This window comes from Pelodiscus sinensis, chromosome 12 (genome assembly GCF_049634645.1).
Source record: "Pelodiscus sinensis isolate JC-2024 chromosome 12, ASM4963464v1, whole genome shotgun sequence".
In the NCBI taxonomy this organism is placed as follows: domain Eukaryota; kingdom Metazoa; phylum Chordata; order Testudines; family Trionychidae; genus Pelodiscus; species Pelodiscus sinensis.
Genome location: NC_134722.1, coordinates 20,245,894 through 20,265,567, shown reverse-complemented (window position 1 = coordinate 20,265,567; position 19,674 = coordinate 20,245,894). Strand labels below are relative to the sequence as shown.

The window sequence follows — 19,674 nt, the reverse complement described above, 5'->3', positions numbered from 1 at the left end:
GATCTAGACAAGTTAGAGGATAGAGCCAAAAGAAATCTGATGAAGTTCAACAAGGATAAGTGCAGAGTTCTGCACTTAGAACAGAAGCACCCCATGCACAGCTACCAGCTGGGGCCCGACTGGGTAAGTGAGTCTTGCAGAAAAAGACCTGGGCATTGCAGTGGACGAGAAGCTGACTGAGTCAACAGTGTGCTCCAATAGCCAAGGAGAAAACTGGCCCTTTCCTCTGAACAGATTTGGTTTTGATCAATCAACATTATCTATCAAAAATGTTTAATTGGAAAACTCTCAGACCAGTTCTCCTGAGAGCCACCTAGCTGCTGTCGAGTCTGAGGGATCATTTTCTCAAAGAATGGATTTTTAGCTGGCAACTTTAAGGTGCAGCTGTTTCCCCACCAGCAATAATAATAATAATATCTCAAATCTTACCTTCGGTTCCAAAATCAGTCTACATCCTGCAGCATTACTCAGGGTGGAATGCAATGAATTCCAGCCAGCGGCTGCCATCCTTCTCTCACTAGGCACTACAAGTAGTTTGTTTTACATGCTTCAAGAGTTGGTACAAAGGTTCAGGCTGAAGAAGATCTGGCAGAGGGGTGATATTTGAATTCTGTTTTGAACATATATAATGGGTTAAAATATGTTGAGAGCTATGATCAATACCTATGTAAACCCAATCCCGGGAAGAAAGCAAATAATAATTTACCCTTGTCCAATGAAATCTTCTAGGAGCCATCTGGGAGCAGCAAAAAGACCCCATCATATCCTTAAACTGCTTTAAATCCCAGTGGCAAGTAAAACACTAAACTTGCCCCAGGCTACTGCCAAGTACTTTTTGCACTTAGGCTACGTCTAGACTGCATTACATGGATCAAAAAATTGATCTGCTTTTTCGAAAAAGAGTGTCCAGACTGCCGGACGCTCTTTCGAAACAAAAAAGGCACCGGAAGTGCTTCTGGCAGGGCATGGGGGCAGACTTTATTTCCAGGTGCTGCTGCCTGCCCTTTGCAGAGATGCGTGCTTAAAGGGATCCCCCTATACAGCCGTTGCTCTGCTTCTGCTTCTGGCTTGCCTACCTCCTAGAGGGAAAGCAAAGCTGCTGCAGTGCTTGCTCTGCTTGCCCTGCTTCTTCAGACACCACAGCAGTTTATTTGCAGGGTTTTTTTTCTGCTCTTCACTGTTTTTGGCCATGGAACCTGAGCTGCCCCTGGGAAGGCGATGGCCCCACACTGCCATATTGCAGCTTCTTCTGCATCTTCATGACTCTGTCATGAATCTCCTTCCTGTCCCATATGGACCCGGATCGCACCAAGGAGACCCTCCTCCGGGATGCAGGAGCTCTGCCCTTGCCTCCAAAATTTTTGGGAGACAGGCAGATTTGGAGACACAAGACGAGTTTGGACTGGTGGGACCGGCTCGTCATGCAGCTCTGGGACAACAACCACTGGCTCCGCAACTTCTATATGTGGAAGGCCACATTCCTGGTGCTGTGTGCCTGGCTCGCCCCTGTTCTAGAACACCAGGACACCCACCTGCGGCCCGCCATCCCCCTGCAGAAGTGGGTTGCAATCGCCCTGTGGAAGCTGGCCACCCCCAACAGCTACCGCTCTGTGGGACACCAGTTTGGCATGGGGAGGTCTACCGTCAGGGCTGTTTTGATGGAGTAAGTCACTTTTGGGGGACAGGCCCTGCTGAGTGAGGGAGGTTGAGAAAGAGGGACCGCCAGGCAAGGGCAAGAGGGAGTGGGGGATGGAGTGGCACTTGGAGGCCGCTCCTTGGTCACTCCTGCACTGATGTGGGGGAGGGAGGCATCCTGACAAGGGAAGGGATGGCTGGGAGGGGAGAAGAGTTCTCCCAAGTGCTTAGGTAACCTGTCTAACTCCCTGGTTTCTGTCTGTCTATTTGTCTCGTGCTGCAGGTGGTGAGGGCCATCAATGCGGAGCTGTTGAAGAGGCTCATCCATCTCGGGGACTGGACAACATCCTTGTGGGGTTTGCTGCCCTTGGCTTCCCGAACTGAGAAGGAGCCCTCGATGGGACACACATCACAATCTGCACACCGCCCCATCGAGCAGCCCAATTGATAAACCAGAAGGGCTACTATTCTATGGTGCTGCAGGCCCTGGTCGACCACACGAGACATTTTATGGACATTTGTGTCGGGTGGTCGGAGCAGGCACATGATGCCCGCATATTCCGCAACTCCTATCTGTTCCACAGGTTGCAGGCAGGAACATTTTTCCCTCAGCAGGACCTCACACTCAGGGATGTGCAGATGCCAGTATGCTTAGTGGCCGACGTGGCCTACCCACTGATGCCGTGGCTCATGAAGCCCTACACTGGCCACCTGGATGCGAGCAAGGAGCTTTTCAACATGCATCTTGGCCAGGCTCACATCCAGGTGGAATGCGCCTTCGGCCATCTGAAAGGGAGATTCCGTTGCCTCCTCATGCCTGAAGATAGGAGAATGCAACATCCCGGAGGTGGTAACCGCATGTTATGCCCTCCATAACCTGGTGGAGATGAAAGGGGAGGCCTTCCTCCCGGGGTGGGGGACAGGTGCTGATGGTGAGGACAGGCCATTTGAGCAGCTCCCGATGGTTGCCATCCGCCAGGCTCACCAGTCTGGTGTCCGAATCTGTGAGGCCCTGAGGGATTCTCAGAAGGAGTCCACTGACTCTCCCCAGGGCCTCCCTCATGGGGGGTTTGGCCTGGCCCACCCCTAACTTTTCCTCCACAACCCTCACTCTCTTCCCATAAATACACACACACATGCTTTTCTTTGGAAACAGAAATTGTTTTTTTATTAGAAAAAGAATCAATACACAAAATGTGCTAACTGTGTATAAACCACCGTTCTCTTGGTACCGTTCAACTGTTTATAAACAAAGTAAATCTGTCACTCAAAAATAAAGAATTTGTTCCATAACTGAAATGTCCTATCACTGTGGTAGTAGGGGGCTGAACACCGGGAAGGGGGAGGAGGACTGAACACCAAGACTGTGTCTAGACTACATGCCTCTGTCGTCAGAGGCACGTAGATTAGACACATAGGCAAAGGCAAATGAAGCCGCGATTTAAATGATCGCGACTTCATTTAAATTTATATGGCTGCCGCGCTGAGCAGACAAACAGCTGATCAGCTGTTTGTCTGCTCAGCGCGCTAGTCTGGACGCTCCCCTGCCGACATCAAAGCCCTTTGTCGGCAGCCCCGTTATTCCTCGTGGGAATGTAAATGTAAATGAAGCCGCGATCATTTAAATTGCGGCTTCATTTGCCTTTGCCAAAACAAGAAATCTACATGGCTCCGTCGACGGAGCCATGTAGTTTAGATGTACCCGAAGAGCAGAAAGGGGGCTCATCAAGTAGGCTCCTGCCACCTTCCTGCATCCTGGCACCGCCACGGCTTTGGGCTCGGGTGGAGTGAGATCCAGTCCTGGCCCAGGCGAGGGAGCTGAGGGATCCCCCTATACAGCCGTTGCTCTGCTTCTGCTTCTGGCTTGCCTACCTCCTAGAGGGAAAGCAAAGCTGCTGCAGTGCTTGCTCTGCTTGCCCTGCTTCTTCAGACACCACAGCAGTTTATTTGCAGGGTTTTTTTTCTGCTCTTCACTGTTTTTGGCCATGGAACCTGAGCTGCCCCTGGGAAGGCGATGGCCCCACACTGCCATATTGCAGCTTCTTCTGCATCTTCATGACTCTGTCATGAATCTCCTTCCTGTCCCATATGGACCCGGATCGCACCAAGGAGACCCTCCTCCGGGATGCAGGAGCTCTGCCCTTGCCTCCAAAATTTTTGGGAGACAGGCAGATTTGGAGACACAAGACGAGTTTGGACTGGTGGGACCGGCTCGTCATGCAGCTCTGGGACAACAACCACTGGCTCCGCAACTTCTATATGTGGAAGGCCACATTCCTGGTGCTGTGTGCCTGGCTCGCCCCTGTTCTAGAACACCAGGACACCCACCTGCGGCCCGCCATCCCCCTGCAGAAGTGGGTTGCAATCGCCCTGTGGAAGCTGGCCACCCCCAACAGCTACCGCTCTGTGGGACACCAGTTTGGCATGGGGAGGTCTACCGTCAGGGCTGTTTTGATGGAGTAAGTCACTTTTGGGGGACAGGCCCTGCTGAGTGAGGGAGGTTGAGAAAGAGGGACCGCCAGGCAAGGGCAAGAGGGAGTGGGGGATGGAGTGGCACTTGGAGGCCGCTCCTTGGTCACTCCTGCACTGATGTGGGGGAGGGAGGCATCCTGACAAGGGAAGGGATGGCTGGGAGGGGAGAAGAGTTCTCCCAAGTGCTTAGGTAACCTGTCTAACTCCCTGGTTTCTGTCTGTCTATTTGTCTCGTGCTGCAGGTGGTGAGGGCCATCAATGCGGAGCTGTTGAAGAGGCTCATCCATCTCGGGGACTGGACAACATCCTTGTGGGGTTTGCTGCCCTTGGCTTCCCGAACTGAGAAGGAGCCCTCGATGGGACACACATCACAATCTGCACACCGCCCCATCGAGCAGCCCAATTGATAAACCAGAAGGGCTACTATTCTATGGTGCTGCAGGCCCTGGTCGACCACACGAGACATTTTATGGACATTTGTGTCGGGTGGTCGGAGCAGGCACATGATGCCCGCATATTCCGCAACTCCTATCTGTTCCACAGGTTGCAGGCAGGAACATTTTTCCCTCAGCAGGACCTCACACTCAGGGATGTGCAGATGCCAGTATGCTTAGTGGCCGACGTGGCCTACCCACTGATGCCGTGGCTCATGAAGCCCTACACTGGCCACCTGGATGCGAGCAAGGAGCTTTTCAACATGCATCTTGGCCAGGCTCACATCCAGGTGGAATGCGCCTTCGGCCATCTGAAAGGGAGATTCCGTTGCCTCCTCATGCCTGAAGATAGGAGAATGCAACATCCCGGAGGTGGTAACCGCATGTTATGCCCTCCATAACCTGGTGGAGATGAAAGGGGAGGCCTTCCTCCCGGGGTGGGGGACAGGTGCTGATGGTGAGGACAGGCCATTTGAGCAGCTCCCGATGGTTGCCATCCGCCAGGCTCACCAGTCTGGTGTCCGAATCTGTGAGGCCCTGAGGGATTCTCAGAAGGAGTCCACTGACTCTCCCCAGGGCCTCCCTCATGGGGGGTTTGGCCTGGCCCACCCCTAACTTTTCCTCCACAACCCTCACTCTCTTCCCATAAATACACACACACATGCTTTTCTTTGGAAACAGAAATTGTTTTTTTATTAGAAAAAGAATCAATACACAAAATGTGCTAACTGTGTATAAACCACCGTTCTCTTGGTACCGTTCAACTGTTTATAAACAAAGTAAATCTGTCACTCAAAAATAAAGAATTTGTTCCATAACTGAAATGTCCTATCACTGTGGTAGTAGGGGGCTGAACACCGGGAAGGGGGAGGAGGACTGAACACCAAGACTGTGTCTAGACTACATGCCTCTGTCGTCAGAGGCACGTAGATTAGACACATAGGCAAAGGCAAATGAAGCCGCGATTTAAATGATCGCGACTTCATTTAAATTTATATGGCTGCCGCGCTGAGCAGACAAACAGCTGATCAGCTGTTTGTCTGCTCAGCGCGCTAGTCTGGACGCTCCCCTGCCGACATCAAAGCCCTTTGTCGGCAGCCCCGTTATTCCTCGTGGGAATGTAAATGTAAATGAAGCCGCGATCATTTAAATTGCGGCTTCATTTGCCTTTGCCAAAACAAGAAATCTACATGGCTCCGTCGACGGAGCCATGTAGTTTAGATGTACCCGAAGAGCAGAAAGGGGGCTCATCAAGTAGGCTCCTGCCACCTTCCTGCATCCTGGCACCGCCACGGCTTTGGGCTCGGGTGGAGTGAGATCCAGTCCTGGCCCAGGCGAGGGAGCTGAGGGCTCGGGAACAGGAGGAGCTGGGGGAGCTGGAGGAGAAGGAGGGGCTGGGGGTGCAGGGGCCTGGCATGTAAGAGGAACGGTGCTCGTGGAAGGGGCAGAGAAGGCTAGGACCTCCCGCATAGTGGCACAGATGGAAGTACGCTGCTGGACCAGCTCAGCCTGGTGCGCCCGTTGGCCTCTGCCTCTGCCCTCTGCTGAAGGGTCCTGTTCAGGTCCTGCAGGGCCACTACGCGCTCCTTCAGCAGGTCTGTGTAGACATGCCAGTGCCTGCAGGTGCCACAGGTCCGGGATGGTGGTGGGGCAGGTGTGGTGCTCCCCATTGGATAGAGGGCCCAGCAGTGGAGGAAAAGAGGAGGAGACAATCACTGTCTGTGTGCACCTCCGCTGTCCCCGAGGGCATGCTGTGGCTATCAGGGACTTTCCTTTGGACAGGAGACTCAAGGGTGTTACACGTATCACCGTGTGTGAGTTGGGCAGTGGCCTGAAAGCCTCATAGGGGCCCCACAGTGGCAATAAGACTAGATGGCCCCCCACACTTCCAACCCGCCCATGTGTGGTGACCCCTCAAAGCACTCACCTGATGATCCCCCCCGATGTCCACGGATGCCTGGGAGGCCTCTGGGGTCTGGAGGACCGTCTCCTGGGAGAGGGTCCCTGCTGCCTCCTCTTCCTCCTCCTCCTCCTGGTGCAGCTCTCCCACCTCTCCTACCTGGTCGTCCTCGCACAGGGGTCGGTCCACGATATGGTGGGGTAACCCGGACTGCACCACATGCAGTGGAGTCCGGGCTTCCCCACCGCCCAGGATATGCTCCAACTCCTGGTAGAAAGGGCAGCTCTGTGGGAGTGGGAGCTCTGGTCCCGGGCCTTGGCAAATCCCTGCCGCAGCTCTTTGACCTTGGCCCTGACTTGGTCCATGGTGCAGGAGTGATGCCCTTTCTTGGCCAGTTCCTGGGACATGCGATTGTATATGTCCACATTCCTGTGGTGCAACTGCAGGGCCTCTTCCTGGGACCGGAGCTCCAGGAGGTTTTTTTATTTCTGGGCTAGACCAGGCTGGTGCCCGCCTTTTGGTGCCCCTGGGTGGGTTCTCCTCACTGTCCTGTGAAGGGCCAGGGGGGCCTTAAGGCTGGGACATGACTAGCATGGGTGTGCTGGCTGGCTTCCTGACAGCAATGCCTGTCTGGGTGTCTGTGCCTTTAAGAGACTGCGGACAGAAACCATAGAGGTGCTCAATATGTAAAGGCTGGACTGTCCACCAGGGCTTCTTCCTGGAGGTTTTTTTTTTTTTTTAAAAAAAGAACTGGCTCCCTGCGTCTACATACGCCTTTTTTCGACAGATCTGTCAAAAAAGACGTTCTTCCTCGTAAAAGGATGTTTACCGCTGTCGATAAAACCGCCGCGTTCTTTCGATTTACTGTCGACAGAACACGGCGGTAGTCTAGTTTTTTTTTTTTTTTAAAGGCCACTCTTTTTGAAAAAACCCTGTAGTCTAGACACAGCCTTACTGGCATCTCTGCATAAAATTAGGGATGTCAGATCTCTTAGAAGCCAGTTGGAATCTAAGTCCTGGCACATTTAAACATCAGACTCACTGGAAAGTGACACTACATTTGAGATATTATACAGATATGCTGTATCCTGTAGGGACCTAATTTTTCATCTCTAAAATCTATTCCTCCTCTCGCCTTATGTGACAAAAACGAACTGCACTTTTAAAAAATCACTCCTGTTTCCCTCTAGAAAAAGGAGCAGGGATGTCAAAGATAGGGGTCAGGCTACAGCCACCTTTTGCAGGGTGTGCAAGGTCAACGAAGGCACAAGCCATCCAGAATGGCAATCCTAACAAGCAGCATAGCCTTCCTGCCAGCATCCCATAGGGTGCAAGCTACCGCACTAGAGGCAGGAAGGGACAAGGCTATGGACCACTTCCCCCCACTGGTGATTGGAACTAGCTGGCCAGGTGCATGCTGCAGTCTCAAGAACTGGAGCAGCAAACACCATTCCTCAGCACACTGCCCTGGAGCTCCAGAAGGGCTTTGTGTCTGCAGATACAAAATGCCCTGTGTGTTCAGCAGGGGAGTGCAGCTTAAAACCACTCCAGCTCTGGAGAACAATCTTGTCATACTGGGCTCAGATCCATTAAGCTTCTATTTCTCACCAGCAGTCCTCTCTCAGTCCAGCCTCTCTCCAGGGTGGACTTTCTCTTTTAGCTTCTGCAGATGAGTTCTTGTCTTCTTTTCCCCCACATCTGAGCCCCTGAATTGTGTCTCAAACGAATCAGCTCAGCTGGTCGAGTGCAATCATCTCAACTTTGTGTTGTGTCTAGCTGCTCTGCCTTCTTGATCTAGTTGGCACAATGAGTTCCAAATCATAAGCCACCTGCCTTAGTCTTAACCCACACTGCAAGGAGACCTATGACTTTTATGGATTTAACATGCTTGAAAACAATTTCAGAAGAGTTTGAACAGCATGGGAGGAGCTTTTGAAGGTGTCTTCCAAGGAGATATTCTAGGCTGAAATATGCAGAACTATACATAGTTATTCATCTTCATTATATTCTGTCTTTATATGACGGGCATTTCAACATGTAGCACTGTGTATGACACTGGCACTTTTACTCTGTCTTTAAACAGTTACTTAATACAGGCAGATAATTTTTGTATGAGGACCACATCTTTATTAAAATGTTATCAAGTTTATCTATTTTTCATCACACACTGACATAAAATCAGAGGTATCAGTAACAAAAAAAAATTCAGTGTTAGATTATTTCATTCTCTATTGCTTTGATTTGTCAAGAGTACCTATGGTGTCCAGAGTTTTGCTCTCACTTCTTTCAATCAAACTAAAAAAATGGGCTGACACAATTAAACTTTTTTTACTGAAACTGAATCAATACCATCAGGTAGAATTTTGCTGTGACAAATTGAAGGATGGAATTTTAAACATTATCATTTATAACTCTGAGTGCTCTCTCTTCTCCTTAGTTATTTTCTTTACTTTTTCAGGGAACATCTTTGTCCAGAATTCCACTCGTTTCCTTTTCAGTTTCTCTGCTTTCTTCTGCTTTAAATTTAATTCCAGGTATTCATCATTCAAATTATAGACTGGCCATTCCACCAAACCCTGGCCATTAGGATTTCTAGAAATGACAGAATAAAAAAATTAAATCTTCACATAATCAACTGAGACTAAATAAAGTCAAATGTTACAACACAGTAATTTAATAAATCATTAATCTCACCCATTTCGTGCAAAGTTAGCCCAATATTTCATTATTGTTCGACTGAGGTGTTTCTCTTCTTCCGTAGCCTCAGCTGAAAGGGAGAATATGTATATGTAACAAAAGCAAAATGTTTGAAATTGTACACGCATAATATCAAAGCATGAGTGCATTAGACTAATCAAGATACAAGTTACAACAGACTTGCTTAATTGGGAATGATGCCTACATACTTTTATTGTTTAGATTTCCTAGCTCTTCTAATGCTAGTATTTTCAAAGTATAGCAACCAAAAAAATGATGATAGCTTATTACGTATGTTTCCAAGCACTCAGAAGATTAGATCATTAAGTCCTTTTTCTAAAAATCATATACAGTAAAACTCCAATAGTCCGGCATCCAATAGTCCAGCACTCCTGATAGTCCGGCATCAAAATGGCAAGAGCCTAGTGAGTTTGTTTCAGCAAAAAATGAGTCACAAGGTAACAGCGGCAGCAGCTGAACTGAGCAAAAAGGGTAAAAAAGGCTTAAAAATGCTAAAACATTACAGTATACTGTATACAGTATGTACTATAAAATGGGTTCAGAACACTTTATATACAGTATATAATGTATACAGTATATATAAACCATCTTATAGTACCTCCTGATAGTCTGGCATATTTGATAATCCGGCACCATCTAGGTCCCATAGGTTCCAGATTATCAGAAGTCTACTGTATAAATATGTTTGCTTCTCAATGGATCATGTAAAGCTGAAACTCCTAGTCACTCCCTTACGGTGTGTCTACACAGCAGGGCTTAACTCAAAATAAGCTACGCAAATTGAGCAACATCAATTTCAAATTATTTTGAAATTGGAAGTGTCTACACAGCATTTATTTAGAAATAGAGCACTTTTCCTCTGACTTCCCTTACTCCTTTGTACAATGATAGTTACAGGAGTCAGAGTAAGAAGTCCTCCAGCTTGACTGTATTTTGACATTATTTTGAAATAACTGCCTGCTGTGTAAACTCAGACTAAGTTATTTTGAAATAACACTAATTATTACAAAATAATGTTACTGTGTAGACGTACACCCAGAGAATCGGGAAGGTACAATGAAAAACAGAAAAAGCTGTGAAGACAAATTCACAGAATGATTGTATGCTAAATTCAAAACTACATCATAATCTTGATGCAAAGGTGGAAAACTAATTTGTCAGCATGCATATATTTCCACATATAGCATTTAAAAGATGCAACAGATTATAGAAAAAAGTGTCATAAGTAACACTTTAAACAGTTTTCTTTCAATAAAAGAAAAAGTGTCTGAGCTAAATTATGTAGAATGAAGAATGGAAGGACACAAAAAGTATATCATTGTTATCAGGAAGAAATCCAGTGTTAATAAAAAGAATAACTAACAAATCTTTTCTTTGTTTGTAAAAGAACAAAGGTTAAAAAAGTGTGGGTTGTATTTGTTTTAAAGGCAAGCATACAGCTACGTGAAATAGGTCTATTTTATGACGAAAAAATAACATCTGAAAGATGAGTCCTTACCAATTATTTTCACATCACTTTCCAAGAATGGCCCACCAAAGACAAATCCAATTTCATCTCCATGATCTGCCTTTACAAAATCTGGCTTAGTATCTTTAAAAATACTAGGTCGATGCTGGAATTCATAAAAGTAGAGTGGAGCACCAGCATCTAACATTGAGAATCAAAGACAAGATTACAACTACTGTACTTTCCCCCAGGGAACCATTAAATTAGATCAACAGCTTCATGCATGTTCTGAAATCTGTTTTCATATTTTAAACAAGTTAAGTAGATTACATTTTTAAATGAAAAGCTAATTAAAATTCTACCTCAGTTAAGGTTTAGAATTAGTTGTTTCTGAGCTAGATTTCAGAAAATACAAGAGGCTGGGGTATAAGCAAACTATATTCACCAATTCAATCTCTCTCCTATCCCCTCCTTCAACCTAAAAAACACACCACCACCACAACCAGTACTGGATACAGAATGATTAGAACTGACTGGACCTCGGGACAAAGTTATTGTAGCAGTATCCAATAATAAATGAAATAACAATGTTTTGGCATACTGACTGAAAAATACAAGCTACCACAGGAGAAACATCCATTAGTTCCTGTTTTAGCTGAGAAAATCCAATCTCAGTGTTAACATGTTATGTTCTTTCATTTAATTGACTAATGCTGCATAAAACATGATTCCGTCTGACTCAGTACTCTGTCTGATATCAGAGCAGTAGGATCTAGTAACAAAGGAAGCGCTAACAAAGTAAACGGGGCATGGATTAGACTGGAGAAGGATGTCTCATCCAGCCCTATGATTGTATGATTCTATGAGTGACCAGTACCAAGTTTTACTCTTCAGAAAGCAAAGTCTAAACTGGAGAAAAATGCAGACAAAACCTTTTCTAAACAAAGGAGATAAAGACATGAACCAAACCTTACTGAAGACAATAAAAGTGTTTCCAATGACGTCAGTGAGTTTTGGATTAGGTCTTAAAGGAGGAGGCTTGTCCTAAATAATTTTCTCTGCCTAAGTTTCCTCTAAACTGCATGGCCATGTGGGCAGGTAGCTTCCCATCAAGCACTGTACAAGGGCTCAGGACTGAAGCAGTGAGAGATATCTCTCCCCAAACCCTAAAGCTGCCGGGGATGGTGAGGAGGAGCATGGAGCTGCCACAGCCAGTGGAGGGAAGCAGCTCCTCAGTGGCCCTATCCAGAGCCCTTGCACCCCAATCCTCTGTCTGAGCCTGGAACCCCTCAACACCGAGCCAGCATCCCCAGACAGTCCTTGTACTCCTAACTCTCTGCTCCAAGCCTGAGCCCCCTTCCCACACTAATAACTCCTTGGCCCCACTCCCGCCCTTGAATTTTGTAATGGGTACCAATCCGAAGGTGACGAGTTACAAATCGGTGCATGTAAGAAAATTCATTCTGCTCGGGGTAGAAAAACTTACAGAGAACAGTGTTCATCACTAAAGCAAACAGCATGGCAGAAGAGAACAAAGTGGTAGAAAATTATTATATGCAAGTGCAAAATCTTGAATTAATGAGAATTTTGCTACTGCCATAATAGCCAATTTAGAGCTCCAATGATTTACTCTCAGTTGAGTGCCAAATGGAAGTTGTAGCAGGTCAGAATTTTGGAGGCTGACTGGAAATTCACCTCTATGATATTTAGACACTTGAAGAGCTGGAATAACAAAGAGGATATCTCCCATCAGGTCCTGAAATCGGTCTCGCAGCTCAGCAGGGTCATCTGTGTCTCCTAAATATTCATCTGCTACCACAGACACAGATTCAGGGGGGAAATTCTGTAACGAAAGATACATCAATGGCAGTGTTTCACATGCTTCATTCTCAAGAATTCTTTCAGTCATGAATAAATAAATACTATTCACTGATTTTTCATTAGTGTTGGAGAAGCCAGAAGTAATGTGGCATTTTGGAACATTACTCTGGACAGTAGAGATTCATAGAATCATAGGACTGGAAGGGACCTCGAGAGGTCATCGAGTCCAGCCCCCCGCCCTCAAGGCAGAACCAAGCTCCGTCTACACCATCCCTGACAGATGTCTATCTAACCTGTTCTTAAATATCTCCAGAGAGGGAGATTCCACCACCTCCCTTGGCAATTTATTCCAATATTTGACCACCCTGACAGGAATTTTTTCCTATTGTCCAATCTAAACCTCCCCTGCTGAACTTTAAGCCCATTACTCCTTGTCCTGTCCTCAGAAACCAAGAGGAACAAATTTTCTCCTTCCTCCTTGTGACACCCTTTTAGATATTTGAAAACCGCTATCATGTCCCCCCTTAATCTTCTTTTTTCCAAACTAAACAAGCCCAGTTAATGAAGCCTGGCTTCATAGGTTATGTTCTCTAGACCTTTAATCATTCTTGTCGCTCTTCTCTGTACCCTTTCCAATTTCTCCACATCTTTCTTGAAATGTGGCGCCCAGAACTGGACACAGTACTCCAGCTGAGGCCTAACTAGTGCAGAGTAGAGCGGCAGAATGACTTCACGAGTTTTGCTTACAACACACCTGTTGATACAACCTAGAACCATATTTGCTTTTTTTGCAACAGCATCACACTGTTGACTCATATTCAACTTGTGGTCCACTATGACCCCTAGATCCTTTTCTGCCATACTCCTTCCTAGACAGTCGCTTCCCATCTTGTATGTATGGAACTGATTGTTCCTTCCTAAGTGGAGCACTTTGCATTTCTCTTTATTAAACCTCATCCTGTTTACCTCTGACCATTTCTCTAACTTGCTAAGGTCATTTTGAATTATGTCCCTATCCTCCAAAGAAGTTGCAACCCCACCCAGTTTGGTATCATCTGCAAACTTAATAAGCGTACTCTCTATCCCAATATCTACGTCATTGATGTATACACATTCCCTTAGGAATACAATTATAAAATAATGCAATATCTATAAACAAGAATGGAAAAAGAATAGCCTATATTAAAGAAACCACTGTTCTGGAGGGGCTGGAGTGGCACAAAAGACACCATTCACTTCAGGGTGTTGTATCTTCTCTTCCATTTACTTCCCTTTATGCCTGATAGCAGAGAGCAGCACACAGCCCTCAGTTCCTACTGTTCTATCCTTTCACTGGAGATAACACCAGAGGAGCCAAAGTTACTTTGGAATCCACTACTAAGCCTATGCATGCATAAATACTGAAAAAATAGAATAGTACTAATGGCATCAGATAGCCTCTTAAGTGGAACAGGTTTAAAATGAATATTAAAATAACACCCAGATAACCTGCTGGTCTCTTACCAATATTGACAATGTCTGCTGCAAGGATGAGATTATGGTTTGTTTCTCCATCCCTTCTTCTATGCCAGGAAAGTTACGTGCCTGTATACTCAAATAGTTTTTCCTTTACAATATTGATTAAACAGATTGGTTACCATGTATAATTTAATGAATAATGGCTTACTGCTTCATTTCATACTAGCCAGTAATGATGATTCATCTTTTTTAAATATGGTCTTGTTGGTTATAAAATTCAGTATTTAAAGCATCAGAAAAATGCTTGATGGTTGAGGAGATGGGCATCAAAAGTTGTGACAGTTTGAATTACTGAAAGCCTTATGTACTGTCATTTGAATAAACTGATAACGGAGATCAGATTTAGTACCATTCTCTATAGACAGTTCGATTGCACATGTTAAAACTAGAGCTGTCAAGTGATTAAAAAAAAATCCACTATTAAACAATAACAAAATACCTTTTATTTAAATATTTTCGGATGTGTTCTATATTTTTAAATATTTTGATTTCAATAACAATATGAAATACAAAGTGGACAGTGCTTACTTCATTTTTATTACAAAGATGTGCACTATAAAAATCAAAGGAAAGAGTACTTTTCAATTCCTCCAAAATGAGCACAATAGTATAATTTCTTTATCATGAAAGCTGAATTTACAAATGTAGAATTATGTAAAAAAAAAAAAAAAAAAAAAAAAAAAAAAAAAAAAAACCCTGCATTCAAAAATGAAAAAAAAAACACAAAACTTAAGAGTTCAATCCAACTTCTTCTTCAGCCAGTTACTAGGACAAAAAAGTTTGTTTGCATTTGCAGGAGATAATTCTGTCCACTTCTTGTTTACAATGTCACCTGAAAGTGAAAACGGGCATTTGCACAGCACTGTTGTAGCTGGCATAGCAACTATTTATGTGCCAGTTGCACTGAAGATGCATAAGTCCCTTCATTTTTCAACCACCATTCCAGAGGATGTGCATTCATGCTGATGACTGGTTGTGCTCGATAATGATCCAAAGCAATGTGGACTGATGCATGTTAATTTTCATCATCTGAGTCAGACACCACCAGCAGAAGGTTGATTTTCTTTTTTTGTGGTTTTGTAGTTTTCACATTGGAGTTTTCTTCTTTAAGACTTTTGGAAGCATGCTCCACACCTTGTCCCTCTCAGATTTTGCAAGTCACTCAGTCTTAAACCTGGGATTGAATGCTATAGCTATCTTCAAAAATCTAACATTGATACCTTCTTTGCGTTTTGTCAAATCTGTAGTGAGGTGTTCCTACAAACACTCACAGCAGGCTGGGTCATCATCCAAGATTGCTATAAATGTAATATATGGCAGATTGCGGAAAATACAGAGCCAGAGACATGTAATTCTTCCTGGAGGTAAGTCACAAATTTAGTTAACACATTTTTTTAAAATGAGCATCATCAGCATGGAAGCACATATTCTGGAATGGTGGCTGAAGGGACATACAGATGTTTAACATCTCACAGGAAATACTTTGCAGTGTGAGCTACAACAGTGCCATACAAATGCCTGTTCTCAGTTTCAGATGACATTGTGACTAAGAAGTGGGCAGCATTATCTCCCATAGTTATTTGTCTTATTTGTTTCACTGACTGGCTGAACAAAAAGTAGAACTGAAAGGACTAGTAGGCTCTATAGTTTTACATTGTTTTGCTTTTGAATACAGTCATGTAACAATAAAAAATCTAAATTCATAAGTTGTACTTTCACAATAGACTGCATTGCAGTACTTGTATTAGGTGAACTAAAAAATATTTCTTTTATCCTTTTTACTGCACAAATATTTGTAACAAAAATGTATTATATACTTGAGTTTGTGAGTGCGTCCATCCATTTGTCCAAGAACTCCTTCTAAATGGTAAGAGTAAGGCAAATTTGGCATGCAGCTTCCTCTTATCATAACTTAAAGTAAAAGTCTGGTTGTGCCAGAACAATGGGATGTGCCTGGAATGTGATTATTTTTCATAAAATGGAAAGGGAGGACTCTGCTAACAGGGACAGTTATACTATATAATGACCACAAAGGGCAGCAAGGGGCCAAAAATGGGAACTGGGACAGCAATAGCCCCATTGGGGCAGCAGGGGTTAGGGGTGGAGAAAGAGACAGTTATCTATTATATATTTAAGAGAATTTGTCTGTTTGTGTGTGTGTGTGTCTGTCTGTCTGTCTCTCTCCATCCGCCCCCAGCTGGGGGAACATGTACCCCCCTCAGCTATGCCCACTGCCGTGGCCAAGGACAGGCACTTCTCACGGGCCCTAAGCTGCTGTAGTGAGAGAGGGCTGGGATTGTCCTCCCCAGTAAAAACATGAAATTATGCAATTAATCAAAACTTTCACAGAACACATGGTATACTAGAAGTGTCTTCTAGCTTCCGGAAAACTCTTTGGAAAGACCAATAAATGTATAATATGTTTAGACTCTGAGGCTGTGTCTACACTACATGCCTCTGTCGGCAGAGGCATGTAGATTAGGGTTGTAGGCAAAGGTAAATGAAGCTGCGATTTAAATGATCGCGGCTTCATTTACATTTACATGGCTGCCGCGCTGAGCCGACAAACAGCTGATCAGCTGTTTGTCGGCTCGCCGCTAGTCTGGACGTTCCCCCTGTCGACATCAAAGCCCTTTGTCAGCAGCCCCGTTATTCCTCGTGGAATGAGGTTTACCGGGGCTGCCGACAAAGGGCTTTGATGTCGACAGGGGGAACGTCCAGACTAGCGGCGAGCCGACAAACAGCTGATCAGCTGTTTGTCAGCTCAGCGCGGCAGCCATGTAAATGTAAATGAAGCTGCGATCATTTAAATCGCGGCTTCATTTACATTTGCTGAACAAACAAATCTACATGCCTCTGCCGACAAAGGCATGTAGTGTAGACGAACCCTGAGACATTGGAGAAGAAATTTAAACAGTTACTGGGAGATGTTAACTCTAATGCATTTACAAGGAGAGCAAGGCTCATTCAATATGAACCTGATGCACTGATAAGGATGACATCAAAGAGTGCTGTCTGATTTAAAAAAATAAGAACACAAAGTAAGCAGTATAGAACCAGAATGGCAGACTGTATTTAAAATACTACATGAACGTGATCTATACCTTGATTCTGGTCCTATGGAACATTCTCTTATTTTGTATCATAGGGATTAGTGTAGAAAAATTATTGAAAATGTCTTACTGAAAGAATAACCCATCCATATTCATTGTTATTTACTCCTATTATGTATGGGACAGTACTGAACTCTTTGGCAGCCAGTAACTCTTCAGGTTTCTTTGGAATAAATACACCATCTATGACTGCGGGGAGAAATGACACTTGCTGTAAGAAAAAAAATTAAAATTATTTTTTCCTCTAGATGACATTGCAAAATTCACACTTCTGAGCAGACCCAAGACTAAAGTAAGTAGTCATACAAGTTCTAATACAGTATCTTACAGTCCAATGTAGAAGCAGCCTCTCTTCCTTAAGACTCTTTACTGGCCTGGCCAATAATCCAGTGGATAGTTGTTGGCTCCCCTATCATCTCCAAATGTTGAAGTGAACCATCTGGATACTTCTGGAAGACCATGAAATCAGGGAGTGGACCAGCCAGTTGTCCATGAGGACTTCTGGGCCACAGAAGAGTTTTAGACCACTAGAACTTCTTTCCAAAGAAACTATTAATGGTCTTTAACTTTACATTTTGAAGCTTTGTGCGTCTGTCCATCTATTCAAGAACGCTTCCTAAATAGTAGTAGAAATGTAGCCATGTTAGTCTGGTGCAGCTGAAACAAAAACAGGACTGTGTAGCACTTTAAAGACTAACAAGATGGTTTAATAGATGATGAGCTTTCGTGGGCCAGACCTACATCTGAGGAAGTGGGTCTGACCCACGAAAGCTCATCACCTGTTAAACCAGCTTGTTAGTCTTTAAAGTACTACACAGTCCTGTCCTAAATACTAAGAGCTAGGACCATCAAATTTGTTAGGCAGCTTCCTCTTATCCTAACTTAAAGCAAGGTGAGGGTTTGGTTGTGCTAGAAAAACTGTAAGTGCCTGAATGGCATTGTTTTCCATAATACAGAAAGGGAGGGGGTGAGAACAGGGACAGTCATGCTTCGCAATGACCAGTGGAGGCAGCGAATCTGAGGGACAGCTATATTGCACAGTGACCCCAAGGGGACAGCTGCACCAGGAAGAGAGTGGCCAGCTGGAAAGCAGATATGGGCTGGGGGTGGGGGTCAAGGCTGTGTTGCCCTCAACCCCTCAGGGTAGAGCCGCTGGGCACTGCACTCCTGCACCTCCCAGAGGAGCTGTAGGGTGGGGTCAGACAGTGTAGCTTTGGCCCCCCTCCCCAAAGAAGCTGACAACTGGAACCAGATGGTGTGGCCCTGGGCACCCCAGGGAGCCACCCTAGATGCTGTGGGAAGCCCGAGGAGCTGCCCCATCCTTTGCCCTGAACCCTCATAATGATCAGAGCAATGCCGGGTAAATTTGTTAGTAAATGTCATAAAATTAAAAAGTCCTGATTTCTGATACTCTTGAATTTCATGAAGTTTCAAATGCAGGCTCAAATTTTGTGACTCAGTTGACCACCTTTGTTAGAAACACTCATGCCTTGCCTACACTACTAAGGTTGTTGACAAAACATATGTCAACAGCCAAAAGTCGACAAAATAAAATTGCCAGAGGGTATTCACATTTGATCTTCTGTCGACAAATCATGACCACATTGAGCGCAAGGTCACTGACAGTGTGAACAATTCTTTGTGAGTATGGATCCCAGAGTGCAGTGTTGTGAGAAGGCAGAGCTGATCGCTGTGCAGTTTGTGATTCCATTCAAGATCTCCCATGCCCCCTCATCTGCTGGTGCTGGCATCTTGAATAGCTCTACGAGCTCTCTGCGGTGAGGACTGTTAAAGCAACACTGCAACCTTTCTCTCTCCCTAACTTTCTGCAGCAGCAGTCTGCCTGCCACTGTGTTCCTAGTACAGGCAGAACAGAAGCAAGTTAATGATTTGTTCTTTGTTTCCCAAATGGAACAGCCCACTCAGCAGTTAGATACTTCTGGGAGCTGTGAAAGGGGAGAGGCGCATGCCTGCAGGACAACAAAGATCAAAACACTGATCAGAACCATCAGGCTAGGGATTGTGGGATACTGGCAGAAGCCAATTCTGTTGACAAAAACAGCAGTGTCTATACTGGTTCTTTGTTGATAATAAAGAGAAGGAAAAAGAAAAAAATGTTTCCTGTAGGGATGGAAGTTTTTTGTCACCAAAACTGGGCATTTTTCCTACCAAAAGTCGCACTGCAGTGCATGTGCTTTCACTGTTTTGTCGTCTAAAGTTGGTAGTGTTGACAAAGCCTCGGTCCTTGTGTACGCTATGAATTTGGGTCAGTATAACCACATCATTCAATGTTGTAGGTTTTCCACACGAGTGACATAGTTACACTGACCTAATCCCAGGGGCAGATGGCCATTTTGCGGGGCCCAAGGCAGCACAATTTCGCAGGGCCCCCCTTTGCCACGGCGCATGCGCGGGGCTTCTTGAAGCGCGGGGCCCGAGGTGGCTGCCCTCTTCGCCCTGCCCTATATCCGCCCCTGCCTAATCCTCAGTGTAGACAGCACTATATCAACAGAAGGGCTTCTCCCACTGACACACCTACCATCTCTCAGGAAGGTGAAGTACCTACACTGATGGGAGAAGCTCTCCCATCGGTGTAGGTAGCATCTTCACTGGAAG

General features: G+C 45.2%; 1 protein-coding gene across 6 annotated transcripts in view; it reads right to left on the bottom strand.

The window, feature by feature from the left end:
* Positions 1-8,545: 8,545 nt before the first annotated feature.
* Positions 8,546-19,674, bottom strand: part of CES2 (carboxylesterase 2) — a 36,838-nt gene continuing 25,709 nt past the window's right edge. For 4 of the 6 annotated variants that reach the window (XM_075940070.1, XM_075940069.1, XM_075940065.1 and 1 more), the window contains 6 exons: positions 17,129-17,269; positions 13,931-14,011; positions 12,302-12,449; positions 10,658-10,807; positions 9,136-9,208; positions 8,546-9,033 (listed from right to left, as the gene is read on the bottom strand). In XM_075940070.1, coding sequence (XP_075796185.1) covers positions 8,847-9,033; positions 9,136-9,208; positions 10,658-10,807; positions 12,302-12,449; positions 13,931-14,011; positions 17,129-17,269 — 780 coding nt within the window. In that variant the 3' untranslated portion in view covers positions 8,546-8,846. The remainder of the gene's footprint in view (positions 9,034-9,135; positions 9,209-10,657; positions 10,808-12,301; positions 12,450-13,930; positions 14,012-17,128; positions 17,270-19,674) is intronic. The other 2 variants (XM_075940068.1, XM_075940066.1) reach the window with 1 other exon arrangement.